General features: G+C 40.3%; 1 protein-coding gene across 1 annotated transcript; it reads left to right on the top strand.

Moving 5' to 3' along the window:
- The first annotated feature begins 754 nt into the window (after positions 1 to 754).
- Positions 755 to 16,680, top strand: TEKT4 (tektin 4). Its single transcript, XM_067534124.1, has 6 exons — positions 755 to 1,288; positions 9,899 to 9,969; positions 11,418 to 11,561; positions 12,378 to 12,600; positions 14,347 to 14,501; positions 16,325 to 16,680. Exons 1-6 carry the CDS (start codon positions 755 to 757, stop codon positions 16,539 to 16,541), a joined length of 1,344 nt encoding a protein of 447 aa, XP_067390225.1. The 3' UTR covers positions 16,542 to 16,680.
- Positions 16,681 to 17,875: the final 1,195 nt, after the last annotated feature.

A 17,875-nucleotide genomic window follows, 5' to 3' on the forward strand; every position in this document is an offset into this window, starting at 1 on the left:
ATAAGCGCCTGTGTGCACAGTTCTGGGTCTGCGGGAGATGCTCTCCTGCAGACATAGCTACTGCCGCTCATGTAGGTGCTTCGTACTCATGTAGAGCTGTCTCCCGCCCACACAGGGCAGCTACACAAGCGCTTTTACAAGGGCACAGCTGGACCCACACAGCTGGGCTGCTGTAAGGTTTAAGTGTAGACTAGCCCTGATCTCATAACTCCACCTCCACCAGAGGCATAGGGCTTCCGCTGGTGTAGTTAGGGTGACGCATTGTCTGTGTAGACACTGGGTTACTTACAATCAGCTGCAGCCACGAGGGTCAGCCACTCTGCACAGCCACCGGCTGCTTTCCCCCAAACCAGGTGCTCTGGCCCTTTAAAAGCAGGAGTACAGGCCCCCGCCCCCCTTTCCAGGCCCTGCAACACCATTGGTTGGTACCGTCGCTCCAGGCAACCGGGGTCGGGGACGCTCACCGCTTCTAGACTCGAGTTTCCCTACAGCGTAGAACGTCGCCCGGGAGGATCTGCTCTCCCATTGGCTGCCATCGTCGCCCGGGCAACGACGGGCGCGCTCAGGATGCTCGGGTTTCCCTGCCCAAGGGTCCGTCCCCAGGGACGCTGCTGCCTCATTGGCTGGCCGCCGTCGCCGGGGCAACGGGAAGACGCGGCGTGAGGCGCCGTTCGAACCAAGGCCCCGCATCGAGCCGCGGCCTTTCCTGATCGCTGCGCCCGGGGCAGGGCCGCTCTGAGGTGGGAGGGCGGACATGGCGCAGAGCGGGGTGCTGCTGACCAGGGAGCCGGCGCCGCAGGCGGTGCCGGTGTCCGAGCTGCCCATGAAGGTGTACGAGGCGGCGCTGAACACGGGGCCGGACTCCTCGTGCGGCCTGGCCACGGCCGGCTTCCGCAGCGCCAAGTACCTGACCGAGGAGTGGCACCAGCACAATTACGCCCAGTACCACGAGGCCTTCGCCGACCGCGACGGCTCCGAGCGCTGCCGCCACGAGTCGCAGAGCCTGGCCGCCCACGCCGCCGCCCTGGCCCAGCGCACCCAGGAGGACTCCACCGCCAAGCTGGGCCAGCGCCTCCAAGACACGCACTTCTGGAAGTCCGAGCTCCAGAGGGAGATCGAGGACCTGACGGCCGAGACCGACCTGCTGGCGGCCCAGAAAGTGCGGCTGGAAAGGGCCCTCGACGCCACCGAGGTGCCCTACGCCATCGCCACCGACAACTTGCAGTGCCGTGAGAGGAGGCAGCCAGCGGACCTGGTCCGCGACCAGGTGGAGATGGAGTTGCTGAAGGTGAGTGGGGGTGGGGAGAGGGCCTGGGGCCTGTCCTGAGCCCCTGCCACAGCCGCCCTCATCTCCAGAATGCCCAGAGGCTAGGATGGTGGGCGACGCGACGGGACCCCGAGACAGGCGGATTATGGAGCTCGCAGTCCGTGGAGACGTGTCCCAGCAGAACGCAGGCCTGGCGTAGTGTCGTCGTGTTCAGAAGGGTTTGGTTCCAACTGCTTGGGCGTGTGACATAGGTAGACAAAAGGCCCCTGCGTGCTGCCTCGCCATCCCGATCTTGATATTGAACCCCGTCCCTCTTGTTGCCAGCTCCACCTGGCAGAAGGGTCACACAAGCAAGATCAGAATGGAGGCCTCTGAGATCGACATGGAGCATCCACATGCTGGCATGAGACATCCATGGCCTCCACCGTCATTAAACTGCCAGGACCTGTGCTGTCCACAGGCTGCAATTCCATACAAAAGATAAGGTGCAGCTGGAATATTTTATGCCAGTTAAATGCTACCCTAGGCTATTGGCTAGCTGCCAGTTGCAACCCTGGGGTGGGCAAAGTCTGGCCACCCTTCTCATAAGTGTATTCCTGGAGATGGGATTGTTTTTGTCCTGATGAAGGAAAGAGAGGTGGTATTCCAGCACTGCACTACAATGTCTCAACACAGTCCAGGATCTTTATCATACAACAAGATTGATACTGTGTTGAGATTACAGGGTCGATGGGTGACAACTGTGTGGGGTGACAACCCTAGGCAAGCAGAGCGCATATACAGTTAGTACTTTTCTGGCTTACTTTAACAAACCTGAAATGTTCCTCAAAGGGAGCCTCCTGCCTCCAGCAGAAACTTTATCACATGCTTTGGAGATGCTGGGATTTTCAATGCGATGTTGTGTGCAAAATGTATTGGGCCAAGTTCTGCTCTCATAACTGTGCAATTCCATGGATGTAAATTGTGGTTGCGTGGTGTAACTGAGGACAGATTTTGGACCCATTTTACATTCTTGAATGATCCTTATTCTTACACCTAAGGAATCAGTTAATACCTACTCCTTTGCAATCTCCAATATATTCTGAAGGTGCCAAAATTGATGCAGGATTAGTTATTGATCAAATTAAATGGCAATATTAGTACTTTGAAAAAAAACAGAGCAGGACTTCATAGTGGATGGAATATTAGAGGAGTTCTTTAACTGGGATCATGCAGATGTGGTAATCAGTGTTCATGGGAATATTCTAGCTGATAGTAGAAATATGAGATAACTATTAGATAGCATAAAGGGTACTGCACTGATCTATCCTTCTGTCTCATAAACAGTAACATGATTATACACAGATTATCAAGCAGAAATTCTCTTAAGCTGTTGATGCTTTATAGAGAACTTTATCAACCATAGATTTACAAAAATATTTTTCTGGCACAGCTTGTTTCCTGTGTTTCTCACCTGTTACTCACTGTTATGAAGGATACTTGGTTCATTTCTAAGAAATCCATCTGCTCCTGCTGCTAGTTCTTCATTTAAAATCATAATTCTGTTTCTGATGACACAGCATCAACAGCCAACTGGGGATGTCATAAAGAAAGAATTATGTGATTTCAGATAAGGCATAAGCACCAGAAGCAGATGAACTCTGGAGAAGCTAAGATTACCTGTTACCATGCTAATGGTCTTTGCAATGAGGAATGAAGGGAAAGGAATGCATAATGTGGGAATAACAGCAACAGTGCAAGAGTTAACTGAAATACATGGATTTTACAGCACAGATGTTTGCAAATAGAATGTTTTTAAATGAATTGTTTGTGGCTTTGCCAACTCTTTAAGACCTGGTTATGCTAAATGCCTGACTCTCATTCCAGGAAATCAATCTCTATCTTGTATTTCTTGCTCTTTCCAATGCAGAATAGTAATTCTTGTCACTTGGCCATGAGTTCTGACTGCTCATTGCTCAAATTTCAAAGTCAATGGTTCGATTTGCTGGTGGGTTTATTTCCATTTGCATATTGATTTGGAAGAATTATGCAGTTTTATTAAAAAACTCATGTAATTGTTCCAAATCCTATTCACCTGTCCATCCACCTTCCACTCTAACCCCTCCCTCAAGCAATGAAGCAACAGAGCTGCTCATTCTAGGTTTGCCTGTCCCCCTGGAACTGGGAAGAGGACCATGGTCCATATGTTATCCTCCCAAGCAAAAACTCCTAGGTAGGGGAAAAGTGTTCCAAAGACACTACCTGGTCAGCTATGTGGAGAGTCTGACATACCTTCCCTTAGGCAGAAGGTTTTTTGATCACATGGGGAAATTGAATTCCAGGGCATCTGTGCAATCGATTCAGTCCCTCTTCACTGATTTCATGCCCTCCCTTCCCTAGTAGCAGGCTTGGCTCACTCCAGCCTTATTCCCGTCGGCACCCCTACTGTGCACTAACATCATAGAACTGTTGAGCTGGAAGGGACCTCAAGGAGGCTATGCTGAGGCAGGAAGGTATACCTAGACCATCCCTGACAGGTGTTTGTCTAACCTGTTCTTAAAAGCCTCCAATGACGGGGATTCCACAACCTCTCTAGGTAACCTGTTCTGGTGCTTAACTATCCTTAGAGTTAGAAAGTTTTTCCTAATATCTAACCTAAACCTCCCTTGTTGCAAGCTAAGCTGATTACTTCTTGTCTTACCCTTGGTCTTGGAGAATCTCATGGAGATGTACTTGGTGACGAGCAACATTCATTCCTCCTAGGAAATCTGTCATTTGTGGGGAGGGATGTATCAAGTAGACTGGTTACTCCCTGGCCCCCCAAATCCACACAGTTGTAGATATGTGGGGGTGAGGAGGAAACATGCAGGGCAATTATTGCTCTCCTTTCTTGTCATTTGTTGGCCCGTTTACTGATATGTGGCTTCCTTTGCTCTCCTCTCCTCTGCTCTGCAGTGGAAAGTATTTCTCAGTTTCTGAAGGTCAGATCCTGTATCACGTGAGTCCCTGAATGATAAGCACCTTCTTAGCAGCGACTGGGCATATGCAAGTTAGGAGCCTAAATACCTTTGATGATCTGGGCCATGATGTTTAAAGAGACAACACCAAACAGACACACACAAGCCAGGAAAAACCTTGCATGGAAGTGTAATTTCGTTTTCCTTCCAGCAGAAGCCCTTAGCAGATGACCCCAATAAGAAACCATGGGTAGCTAGAGTGAGGATTTCCTACTATTATTTTTTGTTGTACAGAGGGTTTCAGCCTCTCTCTCCTAGTGATTTTAGAGGGAGGAGTCATATTGAGAACACACAGGGTGATGTGTAATACTGCCTGTTTAACTACTACCATAATGAGGGATGAATACGTTTCAGTGAAAGCTCTTCAGGTGACTAATATAAATCAGCTGTGGAATACTTAGGTGACTTTTACTCAGAAAGACATGAATCAACTTAGATGACATATTAAAGTGATATATTTTAAGTGCAGTTCCGGTTAGGAAAGGGAGGTTGGAGGAAGGAAACACTTTTTTTAAGAGCAGAATGGTCCTTCATGATGAATAAAGATGATAAATCCATTTAAGCTACATCATTTTCTTTCTTCCAATATCAGACTACTCCACTTGAAATGTCTGAACTTGGGAAAAGCTAAACATGTATCTAACTCTGAATGATGTGTTTAACGATCATAGCACATCTTGTCATCTACTCTAAATCTCCTCTGCACCATTGTAATGCCAGTTTAATAACTTTGTGTGATAAATATATTACATATATATATATATAATATATATTTAAATATATTATAAGCACTAGCAGAGCTTGTCACATGATGGTATGTCATCACTAAATCATGTGTCATGTGTGTATAGTCTGTATGTCACATTGTATTTCTACACATGTAGCATCCAGATTGATTAACTGAGGGCCAAATACCATCCTGATGTAAGTGGGTCAGAGGAGTCAACTCCTCTGCCCCATCCCAGCTCACCCCCTTCAGCTCTAGAAACTGGAACCCTGTGGAGCCATGTGGAGGAGCTTCTGTAGCTTTGGCTTCGGGATAGCGGGAGCATGCCAGAGAGGCAAAGCTTGGAGTCATCGGAGTTACCACAGAATTGAATTTGGCCCAGAGTGTTGATTTTATTTTGCTGGACAATTAAATCAGCCGTGACTATTCCCTGATGCAGAGGGCAATGGCATTAGCCAGGATTGTGTCAACTACATTAAAATGCAAGTTTTGGGGGTTTTTTTTTAAATGGAGAAAAAGTACGATTGTGTCTCTTTCTGCCAAATTAGACAATGGAACAAAGGCAATCAACAGAAATTGCTTTCTAAGCACTGTGATCAGTAACTTTGCCAAGCAAACTTGTGTTCAGGGGAGGTGTGCACAGTCAACAGTCTGATTTTGCAGTAAGAAAGTCCTGTAAATTGGTGACTGATTTAAAAAATAATAATAATGAAGCAACTTTTGAGATCTCCGTATCATGAGCTTTCAAGTGGGTAATTGTGGAACCAGATCAGTCCAATAAGAAAAGGACAATCAGGTGGATAAAAAAATATAAGGACAATAATCCCTCCTCGAGCCTCAGTTTAAAAAAAAAGCCAACCTCTTTCTGTAAAAGTGTGTAGCAGTTTTTGCTTTAAGCTTCAACTCATTAAGGTTCTCAACCTAGCTTCCCTTTGTGTGCCACAATTATGTTCAGGTACACTTGATGTCATTTAACTACTGTACTGTAGTTAGACATCTAAGTTACATCAGTTGCCTCTGCAACTTGCAGATGCAAAAAGAGAAACTGGATTCACTTGATTCTAAATCTGCAAAGTGAAGAAACTCACAAACATTTCCTCTTAAAAATTCCCATGATTTCCTCCAGGTGTCATTAGTAAGATACATGCAAAATTATGCATTGTGATGGATTTATCACTAGATTCATGTTACTAAAGAAAACACCATTTATAACACCATAAAAACTAAAAACTGTAATAAAATAAAAACAAAATGAACATTTTACAGTTTAAAATTACTAGGTAATTTAACTGACAATCATTTCATGATGCCCATAAGAGTTACTATTATTAACTATGGAAAAGAAAACTGAAAATTAACCAAGATGACTTTAGATTTCATAACATTTCATTTTAATAGATGAGATGACAAGATATACATGAGAAAATTAAAGACAGGAATGAGAATATATGGTCCATCAATTCCTATATTTAAACTCTGAGAAATACAATCTACATTAATGTCAGAGTCTGAACTACAAAAGTCCTGCTAGTGACTAAAATCCTTTAATATCTCTTTCGTCTCATAATATATGCAGGGCCTTCAAGCTGATTAATACTACAGTTTCATGCATATTCTACATAAAGATAATATAGACTCACAGAATCATAGAGATGTAGGGCTGGATGGGACCTTGAGAGGTCATCAAGTCCAGCCCCCCCTGTGCTGAGGCAGGACCAAAGAAACCTAGACCAGCCCTGACAGGTGTTTGTCCAATCTGTTCTTAAAAATCTCTAATGACAGGGATTCTACAATCTCCCTTGGAAGCCTATTCCACAGCTTAACTACTCTTATAGTTATAACAACCCTTAATATATTTGAAGACTGTTATCAGGTCTTCCCACAATCTTCGTTTTACTAGACTAAACATGTCTGGTTTTTTAACCTTTCCTGAGGTTTTCTAAACTATTTTTCATTTTTGTTGCTCTCCTCTGGACTGTCTTTAATTTGTCCACATCTTTCTTAAGTTGTGGTGCACATAATTAGACACAGCACTCCAGGTGGGGTCTCACCAATGCTAAGTAGCATGGGACAAATACCTCCTGTCTCTTACGACACTCCTGTTAATACATCCCAAAATATTAGCCTTTTTCATAACTGCATCACATTGTTGACTCATATTCAATTTGTGATCCACTCTAATCTCTGGATCCTTTCTAGCAGTACTACCACCTAGCCAGTTATTCCTTGATTTGTAGCTGTGCATTTGATTTTTCCTTCCTCATATAGATTCTATACATATATTCTACTGCTTGTTAAATCACAAACCTCTCCCCATGGGGAGTCACACACAGAGTGATGGCAGGATTTGGTCCTAATTAGCTGTGCTTCAAGACTCTAGCTCCCGCTATCATGAATGCTCATGGACGCAGTGAAATTTCAAGCAGCCTCAGGCTGTGTTCCCTTGTAGGCTTTGGGGAGCCAACTCCTCTGCCCCATCCCAGCTGGTTCCCCTCTAAATCTGTTGCCTGGAACCCTGTGAAGCCAGAGGGAGGAACTTCTGTAGGTTTGGGGTTGAGGAAAGAGGGTGCATGGTTCAGAGGCAAAACTTCCTCTTTTTGTAGGCACCAGTTCCATTTCATATATAGATATGAAGGGGAGCATAGTGCAATGGTGAACATGAGTCATACGTAGTTCAGTAATACTCATCCCTTTCTTTCTTATTTGGCATGTTGTCTTTGGTTCTGAGCCTGTGAAGATTCACACAGGTGCATAACTTTGGGCACTGAGTAGGCCCATTGAACTTCGTGGACTTAAAGATAAACACATGCATAAATATTGAAGTATTGCGGCCTGAATTGGAAATATTTAGTGTCCAATCCCACAGCCTTTATTCAGGCAAAACTTCCACTGAAGTTTGCCTGAGTAAGTAATGCAGAAATTGGGGGCGTTTACATGTCTTTTGTTAGTTTGAACATACTCCACATTTTTTTGCACACACTATTTCAGGGTAAGAGGGTAGCTCACCTACTTTAAGGTTTGGAGTTAAATCGGAAATACTGACTAAACCTTTCCAAAGAGCTAAGAGGCACGGTTACTGAAGTGGTTTCTGGCTGTATGTTTCATAAGGTTCCTATGCCAGTTTATACAGCTTAAGAATTAGCATGGAGTTTATTTTAAATGTCATGAGAAATCATATGGCAGATCAGCATCCAGAAGCGGTTGCTATTTAAACCTGTGTGTCTGGATCCCATTAGTTTTATCTATTTCCCACTAGTATTATGTCTGCCATTGATTATGCATACTGCTTCTGGATTTCTTGTGTATTCTATTTAAGTGCACATTTCTCCCTGCAGAAATGCAGTTACTTTTATTGTAAGTCATTCAACAAGAGTTTCTTTTATTTTAGCACTGCATCACTTTTTCCATGGAAGAGATCTATTAATTGGTAATAGAAGGTTTTTCTTATTCAAAGCTATGCAATTAAATTGCACACTGATCATAGGTAAAACTATTGCCTCTTTATTTATACCAAGGATACACAATACAACATGAAATCAATTATTTTTAATGGCATTTCAAATGTCGGGTCTTGCTAAATCTTTTAAAATATTTGTTGCAAAATGGTACTTTCTAATGATTCAGCCCTCATAACATTTCCTTCCTTGGAGAACGTGGGTTTTGGTATTCCCAACTGCATGGACATTTTATTAAAGAGACACTGTCAACTTTTTTTAATAGGTTTTATTAACTGTGCTCTCTTAGAATATTAAAAATGCCATTTTCGCCCTGATCACACTTGTCCTTTTTCTGTTTAGAACAAACTGTTCTTTATTATTTTCCTCCTTTGTTTCTTATAGAGAATAAGCTGATATGTCAGTGGCTTGTATACACCCTAATTTGTCTAAAACATTGTTATATAATCAACTGGTCCAAGCACAGTTCTCCGAATAGGGTTTGTTAGTAGATACATTCTCCCTCTGCTGGCTGGATGACTGTCATTGCAGTAAAACAGCAACATTAATGAGGATTTATTATGTACTGTCGCTCTTTTTAATGTTTCGGCCACAAATAATAAGTGTACTAGGTAGGAAATGTTGGATCTTTTACTGGACCAGCTAATAAATAACACTGCACAAACTTCGAGGTCAGAAAGGTCACTTCACTGAGTACTGGTAGTTCAGGAACAAATCAAACTTCTTACAATCTAAGATGCTTCCTTGTTCAGTAAAGGATATTATAAAATATTTTAGAAACTTTTAGCTTCCTGTCCAAATAAATTATCAAGGTGGGTCAATTCTTCAGGGCATAAACTAATCACCTGTTGGCTTTAGGAGGCAGCTGGTCCTCCATCTACAACATTGTTTAACTGACTAGATGCATTAGGAGATTTTTCATATTCCTCAATGCTGACCATTAGCAGATGCAGGATTATGGACTAAATTAGTCTGAGCCAATATGACAAAGCTGTGAAATTGAATACATTATTTTTGCATGGGTGCCTTAAAGCCATTTAAACATATAATAATTTTGTAAAAATCTAGCAGCAACATTTATATATCAACCTATACAGTTGCAAATCTTGTATTAAATATGATAAAACGTATTCCTTTCTCCTAATATGCATTTAGTAATAAAACAATTAATTCTTAAGACTGGAAATATTTTAAGCATTAGTTCCTTTTTAGATAAGCGTCACAAATCTATAATTTATCATTGAGTGAATTCAGTGTTCATTGATCTACCTTATATTTGAACCATGTCTAACTCCTCAGAGGATCTTGACAAAGTCTTTACAATAATGAAAAATACCACCACAAAGAGAATGGGTAATGACTGGACAATTTAGCAACACACCAGTGGCATTGAAAGCAAATAACTCTAAAAATGGGATGTACTGACTATCATCATTTTTATATTTTTATCTAGGAAGTTGAACTTATCAGAAATGTGCAAGAACTTCTGAAAAGAACTTTGATGCAGGCTGTTAACCAGATGCAGTAAGATGCTTTTCACTGTTCCCAAATACTTAATAATTTATAGGACCAAATTCGTTCCTGGCTTCTATGGCCACAGCTGTCAGTAGGTGAAATTCACAAGGCATATGTACTATCTAACGTTCCATTTAAACCCTCAAAATAGATACAATTATGTATATGGAAAGGCAGCATTGGAAGCAGGCCAGATGGTGTAAGAGAAATGCCATGTCCTTTTGTAATGATAGTTTCCATTATTCTATAACATTAGGTCAAATTTTTCATCTTGCTTTCAAATATATCTGTCTAGCTCTGTGATGGCTCAAAATTACATTTAAGTAGAAGTACATTAAAAACATTTTATTCTGTTGAAGTCATTGCTCTATTGCATTGGGACTAGAACAGCTATTTTAAAATAGCTTTTTAAACAATTTGTTAGAATAAAGTACCTTGTTTTCCCCTGAACTGTTGCCATCAGATGTCAGTATGAACTAAGGAAGTGAAAAAAACTGACACTATCCTTGCTAATAAGGAAGTCTGTTGCGCTGGAAAAGTAGGGTTTACTTTTATTTTACAATATTCCAGTTTGGAGATAAGATGTTTATTAAATGCAAAGGTATTTTGAGGTGACACGGTTAATTAATAGTACAAATTACCTTTAAAAATCTTTTATTCTTATCAGCCAGCATTTGTCATATTCTGTTAGATATAAAGCAGAGTATTATTTTAATAAATAATGCTTATTAAAAAGGGAGTCATTCAACAATTTGAAGTAGTTTAATGACCCCCATCAACGCACAGTAGAGCGTCTACTGAGTGTAGATTTTAGTTTGTATTAGTAATTGTTGTAAGATGGTCTTAGCATAGTATTACAAAGGTTAACATTTGAAGACTTTTTGATTCCTTAGTTCATACTGACATCTGGTGGTTACCAGCAAGAGAAAAATGGAACTTTTTGTAACTAACTGTTGCTAAAGATCTTTTAAATTAATTGAGCTAAGCAGGAGAGATTTAATTTAGAACAAAGCAAGCGCTTTAATTTTGAATGTTGTTATTGTGTTTTCTGAGGATCAAATCATGCTGTCTTCATGGTAAAACCTTTGGGTGGGAAAGAGGACTCAGAAAACCACATGAGTCTCATGGAGTTCCCATATGGGCCCCCTTTCCACCAGGATTACTCTGTGAAACCCTAGGTTCAGCCCCCACCTCCTGTTCCCAGAGCTCCAGCTATGCAGTTAGTATAGACTAGAGGAGAGTTGAAGGGTGAGTGGAAGTGGGTAGCATGTTGCCGCTGCACAGGGTTGGGGGAATAGATTTTGTGTTAGAATTTTCAAAGGATCTGAGGAGGGTTAGCTACCCAATTTTCTTAGAGAGTCCTAAACTCTGAGGCTGGTATCATACATTTTCATAATCTTTTTGCAAGGTCGTATTCTTTTTCCAATAGTGATTTGTGATAATTTTGAACTTTTTAGATTAAATCGAGATCACAAGCAGATTTGTGAAATGGATTGGTCTGATAAGGTCGAAACATACAACATTGATGACAAATGTGGAAGATACAATAATCAGAGTACCAACATCCAGTTCCATCCCAGCTCGTCAAAGTTTGAGGAAAGGTGAAGACTATTTGTTATTGATCTGTACAAAGAAAGCCATTGAGATGTAAAGGGTCCTCTACATCAACTACAACCACACCATTTTTGTATATAAATATATTTTGTATACCGAACAAATACATATTGTGGTTGCAAAAATATCAATTCTTAGTAAGAATTTGTTACAAACCTTTGCGGGAGTCATCTAAAACCCATTGAAGTCAATGCAAAGGCTCAAATAAATTGAATTACAGGAGGGCCTGGCTTAGTTGTTGAAAGGAAAGTTGCATTCCTCTTATATTGCACACAGTTTTATTGCTTTAACTATTATAAATGTTGTCGCCTTTTTCCTCCAACCACTATTCCAGCTACGCAGTTTACAGAATGTTATATTGTTCCTTCTGATGCTCAACAGATGGCAAAATATTACCACGGAACCATATTTCAATCTGTTTTGTAGATAAAGTAGACATGGATTGTAAAGCTTAATTAGCTAGAAATCCTAGTGCATATGTACCACTGTCTTAACAATGTTTGCCACTCTAAGTATAGTTAAGATGTAAGAGGGATTCTTATTTTTTGTTTTGCCTTTATTCCTATTTGCTAAAGGTGATAGAATTTCAGATGATTCTGTCTAGTGTATCTCTCCCTGCTTGAAAAGTGAGAGGGCAGGTGAGAGTACTCCCACCTGCTGTTACACCATGTTTTATTTATGCTAATACTAGAGGGTGCATGCCATAGCAGGAAAGTTTATGGGATGATAAAACCCAAGGAAATGAAATAATTCTGCTTTGGCTTTTCTTTTCCTGAGAGAGATTTCTGCACTATCTCTTACAGTGCCTCAACGCCTGAAACCTGGGCAAAATTCAGCCATGACAACATCTATAGGGCAGAGCGAGAGCGACTGGCTTCCATCAACCTCCGTTTATTGATCGACAATATCCTTCATGACACAGCTGAGGATCTGCGCTTGCAGTGTGCTGCTGTTGACGAAGCTTTTGCTAAACGCTGCGAGGAGATGGAAGATGCAAAACACAAACTGGAACATCATTTGAGAAAAGTAAGGGTGCCCCTTAGTTCACCAAGCTGCTTCCATTAGTTTTCACACATATTGAGATAATGACAGTAGAATTAACAAGAAAGAAGAGTTGCTTAATCCTTTTAGAGTATAGAATAGTATTTTGTGTCAGTTTAGTACCTGATAGGGACTCCAGCTGTGGATTATGACCCCGATTCAGCAGAGCACCTAACCACATACTTATGTTTAAGTATGTGCTTAAGTTCCATTATCTTCACTGTTTAACTTAAGCACGGTGGACTTAAAATACATGCTGAAAGTTAAGCACATGCTTAAGTTCTTTGCTGAATCAGGGCCTAAATCCTGTCCTAGCAAGGAGATGAATTTTATAATCTAATAGATGTTTCCCACCTGTCTGGCTGTAAAATACTGAGTCAATATGCATCTCAGATCTAACCCCACTGAAATCAGTGGAATTAACCAAGGGATGGATTTTTCCCACTGTATCATTGTGTGAACAGTACACACTATGTATCTTGCTGTACATGCAAGACACATACAACATAGACTCCAATGTTTAAAAACTATTATTAGGGCTGAGATGGTTTCAAGATGTTGGTGGAGACAGAGTAAAATGCTTTGGATCCCATTGAAGGGTAGCTCTGGGCTAGCAGAGGACAGAGTGGGAGAGAGAAATGGTAAAATTATTGTGAACAAATCACTCCTAAATAGAAGCATCTACAGTACCTTGCATATGGTGCCTTTTCCATAACTTGTCTAATGCACTAGTTAGAATATTTTTACTATGACTGTTCCTCTCACAGGGAAGATTACAGTAACCAGTATCATATACATCACCACTAATAACCACTAGTTGCTTCTCAAGGTTATTATTTTTATTAATGTTATACCCTTAAAAAGCAAGCATTTAATGTGGTACACTATGCATTCTAAATGTATTACCTACTGTGCGTAAGGACAATACCATTGGTATAGTATTTGTTTTTAAGGGCTTCCACTGTAATACTACTGAAATTCTGTGTGTATTAATGTCAATTTCAATTTTGTTTTTTCTCCTTAAAGTCCAACCGAGGGGCAGGTGCAGCAAACCGACATTCAGCAACTCATGGCTGAATAATTCTGTGAAAACGTATACTACCCTGTAAAAAAAATAATCAGAAATACAAATTCATAGGCCTTGAGTCTGCTGTCATGTACCCTGATAGGATTCTGGAGTAACTCCATCAAAGTCACTGGAGTTCACTGGTTGTAAATGAGAGGTGAATCAGTATTTCTCACCTTTTTATTGTGATTCCAGTTTCACTAATGCCAGAAATCTGTGAACATAAGGTCAGGTAATCTTTTTGATCTAATTCAAAATAGCCTGTCACTTTGAGTAATTTACATTAATTACAGTGTCAGAAATGATTCACTGAGATGGATTGTGCCATGAACAGGTTCTGATGAGAATACAAATAGACTGTAGTATTTAATCAGCTGCAAAAATTCTTCAACTTCTCTTTAAAATGGATATCAGGTTTTCCATTCTGCTCAGTGTCGGAACAGAGATAAGGAGACAAAAGAGCTTTATGGGACCTTTGCACCTCCCATATTCTGGCCTCAACTAGCAGGCTACCTGGCAATGGCAAAACTACTAGTGAATCCTTGGAAGCATGAAAAGATTCCATTATTAAATGTCTGTAAAGTGGTATGCATACTAATAGTACCATATACATTACATTTATTGTCTTAAACGTGTCTCTTTTTGTGGATATTCTCTTCAAACAGACTCTTAAGGAGATTGGAGATCAAGAAAACAACATTGCTGCTCTCAAACAAGCTATTAAGGACAAAGAAGCTCCAATGAAAGTGGCTCAGACAAGGCTGTATGACAGATCTTTTAGGCCCAATGTTGAACTCTGTAGAGATCCAGCACAATTCAGGTAAACACATTAGAAAGAGAGACCTTAAATACTTCAATTATATCAAAGACATTTTAAGACAATTTCTGCCTGGCAGAGACATACGGTGGCAAAGAAATAAATGGTTTATCCAATCACAATAACATATCATTGACTTCAATGGGTTGACATAGATTGAATGGAGTTGCACCCATTGATGCCAGCTGTGAAATGTCAATTATCTAACCCCCAAGTTTAACAATTTCACTGCCACTGTTATACGAAACATTTTGACATTTATTTTTGTAGCATGTGGCCTTCATCTCTTAACTATTAGGCCTAATTCCGATACCTTTCACTTACATAAATTTGGGAATAACTCCATTGAAATGAGTGTAAAGAAGATCCGAATCAGGGAATCCATAAACATATTTATGTCCACTTTCTTCTTTGAATAGTGGGGTTCTTTACTTATTCAACTGATCCAACATCATCTGACAGGTTGTAGATAATATGCAACCCTTACGCTGTTGGCAGAGGTTCACTTTGAGGCAGATTATGCAGTGAATCAATTACGCTTCAAGCACTGCGAATGTAAATGGGCTGTGCATTTCCACAAGCTCAGAAAACTCATCAGCTCCTCCAAAGAATTAGCCGATGGCATTCGATTTTCAGTAATAATCCATTTAAAAACTGGAGGGCAATAAATCCTTCCAAATTACAGGTCTGAATGTAATTTGTCACTCTTGATCTCATAATAGTGCTTGTAATTGATTCTCCCACATCTGCTTTTTTTTTTTTTCCTGCCCTTTGGAAAAGTTTGTGAACAGCTTTTCCAGTTGTTTATAGCAAAAATATACACCATTCAAAGTCAAAGCTGCTTCTTTCCTCTATATAGTAATGTGATCATTTTGCATAATTCAAATGCTTTATGCCAGCTCAGGCACATTTTTTTAGGCCCTGATTCAGCAAACCATCCCTATTCAAAGATCTTAAACATGTGCATTGCATGTAATAGGACATAAGGACATGCTTAAGTGCTCTGCTGAATAAGGATGTGTTTAATTGCTTTGCTGAAATGGGGCCTTATATTGTTTCACATTACTCTTCTCCCCTCAATACATATCCATTATATAACATCCCCTTTTCCCATGAAATAAACATTTGGGGAGGAGGGAGATTTTCAAAGGCCCAAAAGGCAGGTAAGCACCCAACTCCTGTTGAGTTTCAATGAGAGTTGTGCGTCTAACTGCCTTTTATGCCTTTGAAAATCTTCTCCACGATTCATTCTAAATCTAAGTGTTGTGATCTCACTTACATCAGTGTATATCTGGAGTGATGCCATTGGCTTCAGTAGTTCCTCCAGTTCTACACTGTGAATGGAGGTAAAAATCTAGGTTTATGTGAATGTTCAGCCAGTCAAAAATCAATGAATCATTTAAACCATCTTTAGCCCTTCAATCGTTAACAAAGGAGGCTTGGAGAGTGGAATAGTATCTGTGACAATGGATCATTCTTTTGTGACTATTCCGAATGGGGAAAGGTTATTCTAGAATTCATTGAGCATATTTTTTACAATCTAAATTTTAGGAGACCTTTATAATTATGGTAGTTTTGAAATTATTCCGAGCTTTATGTTTACTGAAAGAGACTTAATTCAAAACCCAGAGAGCAGCTTCATTTTATAATCCTGTAGCTCAAAATCATGTCACCCATCAGGCCCCGCTAACAGCAGTACAGACTAACACCTAATTACTGTGCTGTTGAGTTTCAGAAGAACAAAGATTGCTAATTGTAGAAGTATATCAGCTCACATGCTTTTGGGGCCTTCCTCTGATTTTTATTACTAATTTAATTCTGTTCAGGTTGATCAGTGAAGTTGAAGAACTAACAGAGTCCATTGAGTCTCTGAAGCAGAAACTACTAGAGGCTGAACAGTCTCTGAGGAACCTGGAAGATACGCGGATGAGTCTAGAGAAGGAGATAGCTGTGAAATCGAACAGCCTTTTTATTGATAGGCAGAAGTGCATGGCCCATCGCACGCGATACCCTGTTGTCCTTAAACTAGCAGGCTACCAGTAGCAATGCTCCCTATACTAACGATGTGAAGATTGGTAGAAAATCTTAGCCTAGGATATTTAATTTTATAATAAGTGTGTAATATTATATTCAATAATAAAGACAATTCGCTGTTAATTTCCTTTATTTAAATAAAAATGCATCAGCATAACATCATGGTTGGCTGTAGTTCTTGCATTTGGAAGTTCAGTTTACACAGCTTAGATGACTGTCCAGAGTTTCAAAGAATATTGTAAAGGCTGATTCATCCCATCTAAAATTTGATCTCTGTTTTTCTTATGCTTACATAGTTCATACAGTATGCAATGATTTTTTTTCCTCAAATCAAATGAATGAACATGGGGGGTTTGGAACAAAGAAATGAATTTCTAGCTCTCGTTTTCAAGCTACCTTACAGTGAACAAATAACTGTGCTTGGATAATGGAACGCACACTTCAGTAAGGAAGTAGACTGAATAGATTTTAGTTTCAAGCTGCCCAAGAGTTATGAAAATAAAATGGTAGTTTGCACCGTCCGGTGACAATCTGATTACTAACTACAAACAGCAAACCCATGACATCTGGATGTATAATCTGGTATGGAGTGAAATGACTTTAAACAATCAAAACCAATTCAGTTTACTTTTAAAGAAAAGATAAACAGTGCGTGAACAGGGAATGCTCCTTTTTCTACTGTCTTACTAGTGTCAGAGTCTATCTTTGATCTTTTCACATTCTCCCACTGACTTCAATGGAAGTAGTGTATGTGGATAAATAGTGCAATATATGTCATTCATCCATCCATCAGGTTACAGGTGCCACTTTGCTGGATTTGTGATATACAGGGAAAAAAGGGTTAAAAGAAATAGACGACCATTAAGGCAAATGCATTGTTTCCTACATTACATATTTTTATTTTTAAAAGATAGTTTAGAAACACCTTAACTCTGCATGAATAGCTCTGCCTTATTAATCTATGCATGAGAGTACATTAATGTAACTGTTTCATTCTCAGGGTACCTCTACACTGCAATAAAAAACCCACAGCAGCAAGTCTCAGAGGAAGGAGAGTTTCAGAGCCTGGGCTCCAGCCTGAGCAGCTACATGGTTATTTTTAGCCTCATAGCACAAGCCTGAGTGAGCTGATCCAGACTCACTACCACAGGTTTTTATTGCAGTGTAGACATGCCCTATGACAGTTATTTGTTCATCCATGGTATTAGGAGGTTTTAGGGTTACACAGGAGGTGCATATCAGCTTTGGACCAATACGATCCTGAAATAAAAGTTTACCACTGTTTCTCTGAAAAGAACTACATCAGTAAAGCATATTGTGACTGTGGCTTTGATTGCTAGAGT

This window comes from Emydura macquarii, unplaced genomic scaffold (assembly GCF_026122565.2).
Source record: "Emydura macquarii macquarii isolate MOO-44397 ecotype Brisbane River unplaced genomic scaffold, CSIRO-AGI_Emac_v2 contig_3390, whole genome shotgun sequence".
Lineage (NCBI taxonomy): Eukaryota > Metazoa > Chordata > Testudines > Chelidae > Emydura > Emydura macquarii.